This window comes from Curcuma longa, unplaced genomic scaffold, assembly GCF_044706935.1.
Source record: "Curcuma longa cultivar G26 ecotype Majalengka, Jawa Barat unplaced genomic scaffold, ITB_CL_G26_1.1 contig_17793, whole genome shotgun sequence".
NCBI lineage: Eukaryota > Viridiplantae > Streptophyta > Magnoliopsida > Zingiberales > Zingiberaceae > Curcuma > Curcuma longa.
In genome coordinates, this window is record NW_027430667.1 from 1 (window position 1) to 8764 (window position 8764).

Here is an 8764-nt window from a genome sequence, read left to right on the forward strand (position 1 = left end):
TATAGTAACGTCTTTGAGTAGATGGTTCGTATCTATATCAATCGATTGGTTGAATCGATAGTGAGATGATATAGAGAACACTACTCTAAATGATTCCTAGTCAAGTATTAACATTCAGGGACAATGTTAATGCGAAGAGACTAGCATGTAGGTCAACACGATGACTTGATCTCACAAGTCATGGATATGAGATATCAAGTTGACACATGGGTATGCATTGGAAAATATACACTGAATGACCCGCCATGAGAAAGTAGCATGGATCATTATATGAGTGTCATATACTTTCTCATGTGGCTATTAGTATGACTATTAGTCCTTGGACCTGAAGTCACCACGGTTGCCAACATAAGAAGTTGCATGCTTTAGCTTCGTCAACGTCACCTGTAACTGGGTGGACTATAAAGGCGATTACTGGGTATGTAACAAATTATACGGAGGGATGTGAGTAGTGTAGATGAGATCTATCCCTCCTATATGACAGGGGTAATATCATAGTTCTTGATAGAGTAAGACCACTAAAGTGCATGGTCATGCCCAAATAAGTCAACATGTGATGTTGAGCTTGTTTGATTGTAGTGAGTCTACTTGGAGTTCAAGACACAGATTGATTAGAGGATGACACAGTCTATGCCTCAGTTTGATCAATCATGATATCAAGGATAGAAGTGTAACACCCGCAATTTTTCCTTCAATAATTCTTTGATATTAATGAATGATAGCTTAGAGGAAAATTTAGTAGAAATACTAAATGGACCTTAATATTTAAATAGACTCCTACCCTTAATGGACCATTAGTAGGATTTTCCTAATGGGCTCCATTGGTTTAATGTTTTTCATAATGAACTTCTCTCTTATATGGGCTAGCTAATGACAAAAAGAAATGAAAATGGGCCTTGAGGAATAGATAACTTAAATGGACTTATCTCATGTGGGCTTTGCCTAAAATAAAAAGAAAAAGAATGGAGGTGCCAAGGATTGAACCTTAGACCTCAAGGAAGTGGCAAGCCTAGGAGAAGCATGAGGTAACCACAAGGTCTATTAAGTTTTTGTTATGAAAATGATAGGGGACATGCTACTTAAGGTTAAGGGTACATGAAGGGGCACATGAACAAGTGAAGAGACACCTTGTTGCCTTTACTTCATGATTTAAGGGAATTTAAGGGAGGAGTTGCAAAGTGAAGTTGTAACTCCCTTCCCCACTCTCCTTTTAATCCTCTCCCTACCGAAATTCCTTTCTCTTCTTCCATTTTCTTCACCGAAAACCACTCTCTCCCTCTCTTGTTCTTCCTTTGGTCGAGAGCTTCTTGGAAGCTACCTCCATTAACAAAGCTCACAAGGCAAGGGAAAGGGATTTAGGAAGGCTTGGAGTCTAGGGAGAATAAGGAGAAGAACCAAGGAGATTTCAAGGCTTCATCTTTCCTCTTCTTTAGGGTATAAACTTTTCTAAAGACCTAGGTAAGACTCCCCTCACCTTGCAACATAATTGCTCTATGTTGATGTTTCCATGAATTTCTCATGTTTATGTGTTGTTGTTGTAAGAGCATGAAGAAACCTCTTCTTGATGTTTCGGTCAAATGAAAAACCTAGGATTTTAAAGTGTTGTTTCAATCTAGTATGGCTTAATATATGTTCAATGAACTTTTATGTTGATTTAGAGTTTATGAAGTTAAACCTAACACTACAACAATTTAGTAAATTAGCGACAAAATAAATTCGTCGCTAACTTAAATTTTTCGTCGCTAATAGTATTTTGCGACGATTTTTTTTCGTCGCTAGTATCGTCGCAATAGGATTGTCGCAAAAGAAACTTAGCGACGAAATAGTATCATTTCGTCGCTAACATTAGCGGCGAAATAGTAATCGTTGCTAAACTACAAAAATCGTCGCTAATAATAGCAACGAAATCCTACTGATTCGTCGCTAATGTTAGCAACGAAATCCTACTGATTCGTCGCTAATGTTAGCAACGAATTTAGTTAAGTCGTCGCGAAATTAATGAAATGTCAGAGTTGGGCGTGAACACGTAACTTAGCGACGATCTAAGTCTAGTTCGCCGCTAATCTGATGTGTTAGCGACGAATTTGGACCATTTCGCCGCTAATCTGTGTGTTAGCGACGAATTTGGACCATTTCGCCGCTAATCTGATGTGTTAGCGACGAATTTAACTGTTTCGCCGCTAATTTACACTGGCCCTGCACCTCTCGGATTTTTTTTTCCCCCATATCACATACAATATCACACCTATATCACAAACACACCTATCACAAACAGAATACATCAAAACAACATAAAAATTCACCTCAAAACATACTTAAAACACAAAAAGTGATACATAAACCAATTCAAATACAATACATAAAGTTTAGATACCATTCAAATACAATACACACAGTTTAGATACCATTCAAACACAAAGTTCAGATATATACAAGCTGTCCAATGCACTAATGTCATCACGATCAGTACAACTTCCACTTACAGCACACTCAGCAATGAAAATGGCAGTGAAATGGCATCCCAAACTCAAAACTGGTCTCCTGCATCTTCTCCTGCAGCTGCAACCGTTAGGAAATTGATTCAGATAACAAGTAATGAAACAAGTAATGAAACAAAATCCATACAGATAAAAGGAGTTCTTCCCCCTCTTTGATAAATTCATATAACAAGTAATGAAACAAAATTGAAATGAAACAGAATTGAAATGAATCAAAATTGAAATGAATCAAACACAACTGGGAAAGAAAATACAGCCTTAAAAAGTTTCTTATAAGAAGAAAAGTGCATATATTCTTTGCAATGAAAATGCCAGCAGCCAAATTTCTAAACATAGGCAGCATAAGTAGCAAAACTTCACCTAAACACTTATTTTAAACAATTGCAACTAGTATAGGAAGAAACAATATGAGGCCTTATAAATGTTGAATAGATCTTGTTTAGTATTCTCTAATCTTGGTAATAGCTTCACTGTGCTTCAAATCAACCATTTGATATAAACTCAATCGTATTCATGGATCACAGCAATAACATCAACATGAAATTATGTGCATCATAATGCTTCTAAAGAAGCACAAAAAGTGGCAGGCAGTGACGCCGTGCTGCTTGCCTACACCTCTACCAGAAATCGTACTCATGGATCTACAGTTTCAAACATTCTCCCCTTCATGCAGTGTCGAATGATCAGTATAGTATAAGTATATTTGTGATATTAATTCAGATCAAATATAGTGCTTTTTGTACCTTCACAAGCAATATATTTTCATATTTGAAACACTGAATTAACATAAATTTCTTGTTCATCTACTATACAAGCAATCTAGTTTCATATTAAGAAGTTTCTGCCTAATCTAAACGAGGCTAACTTGGAATCAAGCCTTAACACAAAGTAGCCTAACTTGGAATCAAGCATAGCAGGAAGTTGGTTGCAATATTTAGATTAGTAATTAAACAATCATTGAGATGAGAAGATTTAACATACCATCACAACCTAAGGTGCAGGGGGAGATGGAGCTGGAGAAGAATCATGGATCAAAGATTGTAGCGCTCCAGGTGCCAACCGATTAAGAATTTGTTCAAATATATCTTGTCTGGATCTCATTGCTTGCAACTGATCTTGGGTGCTTGCTAACTGATCCTGGGTGCTTGCTAACTGAAGTCGGGTGGTCGCTAACTCTGCTTCAGTGCCTTCGAGCCTTTCACGCAGTGCTGTATTAGTGGCTCTAGATGAGGAGGTGGCATCTGAAGAAGTGGACCTAACTGGCTTTGGCCCACTGCCAAGTCCTCTAATATAGCCCGAGCGTGTACCGAGGACTCGATCACAAACTGTATCCGCAATTTGTACTGCATCGATGTCATTTCCTGAAGATTCTTGTGTCTGAACATATTCATCACGCAGTCTAACCATATCATCCTAAGAATAACAAATATGTTAAAATATATATAAAATTAATTCTACATTATTAATAACAAATTTAGTAAATTATAAATAACTTACGTATGCAGTTGCGGCCCTCTCCCCAACCCACCCTTTTGACGTGCTGTAATGAGTTTCATTAAAGACGGTAATCCGATCTTTTCGCTGTGACTGATCGATCTGAAAAAATTAATGTGTTAATATTGTAATTCATACATTATATATACGATAGTTATACAATTTATACTTACACCGTCATAACTGTATTGAATAAATGATTTAGAGCCTCCCCGATGATTAAATGGAAGTTTTGCCCGATTTTCAACATTTTTTGCAGATCGTGCCTATCATACAAAAATTCATATGAATAATATAATGCAAAGACAACAAAACAGGTACATTAGAATAAGTTACCTGAAATGCCTCTGACTCAAACAAATCACACATATAGTGCCAATCAGCTTCTATCTCACAAAACTCAGTTGGCATATGTTGCCGCCGCTCGATAGGAGGAAGGTGCAATAGCTTTTTATAATGGGTATGCATTTTACTTCGATTATCTCTATATCTTGCGCTCATTAATCTGTCCGTCTCCTTTCTAACAGACGATGGACCCTCCTCAAAACTAATATCAAAAGCAGCCTGAAAAAATAAATAATATAAATTTGGCATGTGATTAATAATAAAAATGTAATTATAAATTATTAGTACTTACTGATAATCGATCATATATCATATTCTTCCTATCAGCGGGGATATGCTTCCAACTCTTAATTTGTAACGGAGCAAACTTCTTTATTGAAACACCCAACTCAGTCATAAATGCAGCTGCATTGGGGCCAATCGGATGGCCATCGCTCTTACGGAAAGTAATGGGTAATCTACCCCGCTCCTCGATCTGGCGTCGCAGCCGATCAGAATGTGTACCACGTGTCTCCCTACGTAACGGTCGGCCTGTAGGTGCAAAAGAATTAAGAATTAACAAATGAATTACTTTAACAAATAACAAAGTAAATAAACCTTTTGTAATTTAAATACAACAAAAACTAACCAGAAGGAGAACTATCATCATCTGGTGTAGGCACGACCGGTAGATGCTCAATCCTCTTAGGTGGCATGACTGTAACATATGCATCATATATAAATGAACAAGTAATGAAACAATATCTTATGGAAATGAAATAAAAACAGATCAAATATATAAGCATACCATGTAAATAAATATTAATCACTATCATCATCTGTAGAAGATAAATGATCATCTGCATCACTATCAACTTCAGTATCAATATCCTCATCGTTAAGAATACTTTGAGCATCCATAAATAATTCCACTTGTGCATTTGACATATCTAAATGTTGATGCTCAACATCTAATCTACAAAGATGGGATATCTCTAAGTCTTCACCAACAATTGAACTTGAACTTGCCTCATTAGATGAAATATCTTGGTTAACATCAGTATCTAAATTATTTTCAATTTCTTCAAATGCTTCATCAACTTCAGTTACCTCGTATATTTCTCGATGTTGAACCTTTTGCACTACCTTCCAATGGCCTCCACGCTTTATATCATTTAAATAATAAACTTGTCTTGCTTGGTTGGCTAAAATAAATGGGTCATCAGTGTACCATGTTTTAGAAGTGTCAATACATAAGAAGCCAAACTCTTCAACCATTGATTTTTTTTTAGGATTACATTGGAACCAGTCACACCAGAATAATTGTACTTTATACTTGAAAGAGTAAAATAGTTGAACAACATCCTTCAACACTCCAAAAAAATCCAAATTGTCACCATCATCAGATGATGGTACGCTAACCCCACTATTCTGAGTAGTTCTGCGAGAATCACGTGATCTTGTATGGTATCGAATACCATTTACAATGCAAGCATCATATAGTTGAACTTCAACATCAGGTCCCAAAGCTAAATAGTACAACTCATGTGTGATCTCTGAATTTGTTGAATTCTTTAAAGTTATCATTCTATCTCTAAACCACTGTGGAAAATCTCTCTCATGGTATTGTAGAAGTTGATTTGAAGGAACTTTATGTGATAGAAGTTGAAGATGCTCGCTGCATAAATGGTTAAATTACAATTTAGTGACGATTTAGAAAAAAAATAATAATAGAATGTAAAAACTTACTTCCGATATGGATCAACTTCTTTACAATTGTTGAGAATATACCAATGTGCTTTCTTATGCAAAGTTGCAGGCAATTTTTGATTATGCTGGTTGCCAAAGACTCTTGCTTGTTGTGAGAAAACACTTAAATTGCATATTACTGGTTGAACATCTTTATTTCGTTCTGGTCTGGTAAATCTTGTCTCAATTTGACTCATATATAAAGAACTAAAAGTCAATGCCTCATTTACAATATACCCCTCTGCAATAGATCCTTCAGGTCTTGCTTTATTACGAACATATTTTTTAAGTCTGCCCAAATATCGTTCAAAGGGATACATCCATCGTGAGGAAACAGGTCCAGCTAACATAGCTTCACGAGGTAAATGAACTGCCAAATGAACCATAATGTCAAAAAAAGCTGGGGGAAATATTCGTTCCATCTTACATAATATGAGAACTATTTCCTCCTCCATTTTACTTAAGTCCGCTATGTGTAAAGATCTTGCTGTTATCTTTTTGAAAAACTCACATAACTCAATCAGTGTGCCGCATATGTCTTTTGGGAAGAATTTACGTATAGCCACTGGAAGTATTCTTTGCAACAAGACATGACAGTCATGGGATTTGAGTCCATATAACTTTCCATCATTTGCATTCACATTTTTAGATATATTAGCAGCATATCCATCAGGAAACTTCACAGACTTTAAAAATTGACAAAATTCACGTCTTTCTTCCAATGTCAATGTGTAACTTGCATATGGTTTACTAAACTTGTCTCCTACTTTCTTCAAATGCAATTCACTTCTAATCCCCATATCCTGCAAGTCTAATCTTGCTTTCAATGTGTCTTTCGACTTTCCATCTATATTTAATAATGTACCAATCAAAGCATCACAGATGTTTTTTTCAATATGCATCACATCTAGATTGTGTCTCAACTTTAAATCTGGCCAATACTCTAACTCAAAAAATATAGACTTCTTTACCCAATTTGTATCATCAGAAGATCTCTGCCTTTTTTTACTTAATGTAGGATGCTTACTGAATGTCACCTGAGGTAATGCATCCAATTGTGCTAAAATATCATAACCACTAAATTGTTGTGGTGGTCTTTCTTGTTCAACCTTTCCATTGAAATACTTATTTTTACGCCATGGATGATGCACATTCAAGAATCGACGGTGACATGTGTAGCATATTTTACTCCGTAATCTTTGAGATTTAGTTTCATGCAGACATACTGGACATGCTTTATAACCCTTTGTGCTCCATCCGGATATTGTTCCATATGCTGGAAAGTCATGAATAGTCCACATCACAGCAGCATGTAATTGAAATACTTGTTCAGTCGATGCATCATATGCTTCCACCCCATCATCCCATAGCTCTTTCAGGTCATTGATCAAAGGTCGCAAGTATACATCTATCTCTTTTCCAGGTGATTTAGGTCCAGGAATTAAAAGAGACATGATAAAGTATGATGGCTTCATCATTTTCCATGGTGGTAAATTATAATTCACAAGTATAACCGGCCACATACTATAAGCATTTGACATGTTTCCAAATGGATTAAAACCATCAGTAGCCAACCCTAACCGAATATTTCGTGGATCACTTGCAAATATTTCATGCGACATGTCAAATTCTTTCCATGATTCACTATCAGCTGGATGTCGTAATACACCATCTGTTTCAACCCGCTTTTCTTTATGCCATCTCATATCTTTTGCTGTATGTTCTGAAATAAACAACCGTTTCAATCTGGGCTTTATAGGAAAATATCGGAGAATTTTTTGAGCATTCTTTTTCTTATTCATCCCATCATACTTGTATCTAGACTCCTTGCATACTGGACAGATATCCTTATTCTCGTGCTCACCCCAAAATAATATACAATCATTCTTACATACATGTATCTTCTCATAAGTCAATCCCAACTCTTTTAACAATTTTTTTGCTTCATAATGAGAGTTTGGAATTGCATTTGGTTTGGGAAATGCCTCTTGCAATAACTGAAGTAGCATATCAAAAGATTTGTTGCTCCAGCCATTTAACACCTTCACATGCATTAACTTCACCAAAAAATTGAATATAGAAAAATTTGTGCAATTGTGGTACAACTCTTTTTTTGCTGCTTCAAACATTGAAGTATAACTTCCTCTCATATCATTTGGATTCATATTTGCAGGGATATCATCGAATTGAGGTCCGCTGATGTTGATATTTTGTGCATTTCTTAAATCAGTAAACATGTCTTCAAAATCATCGTCTTCAAAATCACAATCGTTTGCAGTTTCATTATCAATACTTATATTACCAGATGATGTAGCAGCTTCTCCATGAAAATTCCAGACTTTATATAATTTGTCAAATCCCCACCTATAAAGATGTCCTCGAACATAATCCAATTCATATTTAAACAAATTGCCACACCGCCGACATGGACAACGAATTTTTGATAAATTCAAACTTATCATATAATTCTCCGCCATCTTTAAGAACTCATGTAACCCTTTTATATATTCATGGCTAATCCGATTCTCGATCATTATCCAATTTTTGTCCATATTTAAACAACCTGGTGAAATACATGAAAATTTTCACAACCCTAAAATAGCTCATAAAAAAATCATAATAAGAGAATAAGAAAATCTACGGAAAGTTAAGGAAAAAAGAATAAGAAAACTATATCCTAAACAAATATCAATCCAACA

At 35.7% G+C, this 8764-nt stretch overlaps 2 protein-coding genes across 2 annotated transcripts; both read right to left on the bottom strand.

The window, feature by feature from the left end:
• Positions 1-3488: 3488 nt before the first annotated feature.
• On the bottom strand, positions 3489-5034 carry LOC141816718 (uncharacterized). Its single transcript, XM_074704464.1, has 5 exons — positions 4966-5034; positions 4630-4868; positions 4338-4556; positions 4166-4258; positions 3489-3911 (listed from the first exon to the last, which is right to left on the bottom strand). Exons 1-5 carry the CDS (start codon positions 5030-5032, stop codon positions 3489-3491), a joined length of 1041 nt encoding a protein of 346 aa, XP_074560565.1. The 5' UTR covers positions 5033-5034.
• A 104-nt stretch (positions 5035-5138) lies between these two features.
• Positions 5139-8115, bottom strand: LOC141816719 (uncharacterized). The gene is made up of 2 exons (XM_074704465.1): positions 6066-8115; positions 5139-5994 (listed from the first exon to the last, which is right to left on the bottom strand). The coding sequence occupies exons 1-2, from the start codon at positions 8072-8074 to the stop codon at positions 5139-5141; spliced, it is 2865 nt and encodes a 954-aa protein (XP_074560566.1). The 5' UTR covers positions 8075-8115.
• Positions 8116-8764: the final 649 nt, after the last annotated feature.

Coding starts and splice junctions, on each gene's coding strand:
- LOC141816718 (XM_074704464.1), bottom strand. CDS start 5,032: ATGCCACCTAAGAGGATTGAGCATCTACCGGTCGTGCCTACACCAGAT. Junction 4,869..4,965: donor TGATGATAGTTCTCCTTCTG/GTTAGTTTTTGT, acceptor TTGCACCTACAG/GCCGACCGTTACGTAGGGAG. Junction 4,557..4,629: donor TGATATATGATCGATTATCA/GTAAGTACTAAT, acceptor TTATTTTTTCAG/GCTGCTTTTGATATTAGTTT.
- LOC141816719 (XM_074704465.1), bottom strand. CDS start 8,074: ATGCTACTTCAGTTATTGCAAGAGGCATTTCCCAAACCAAATGCAATT. Junction 5,995..6,065: donor GAAGTTGATCCATATCGGAA/GTAAGTTTTTAC, acceptor CCATTTATGCAG/CGAGCATCTTCAACTTCTAT.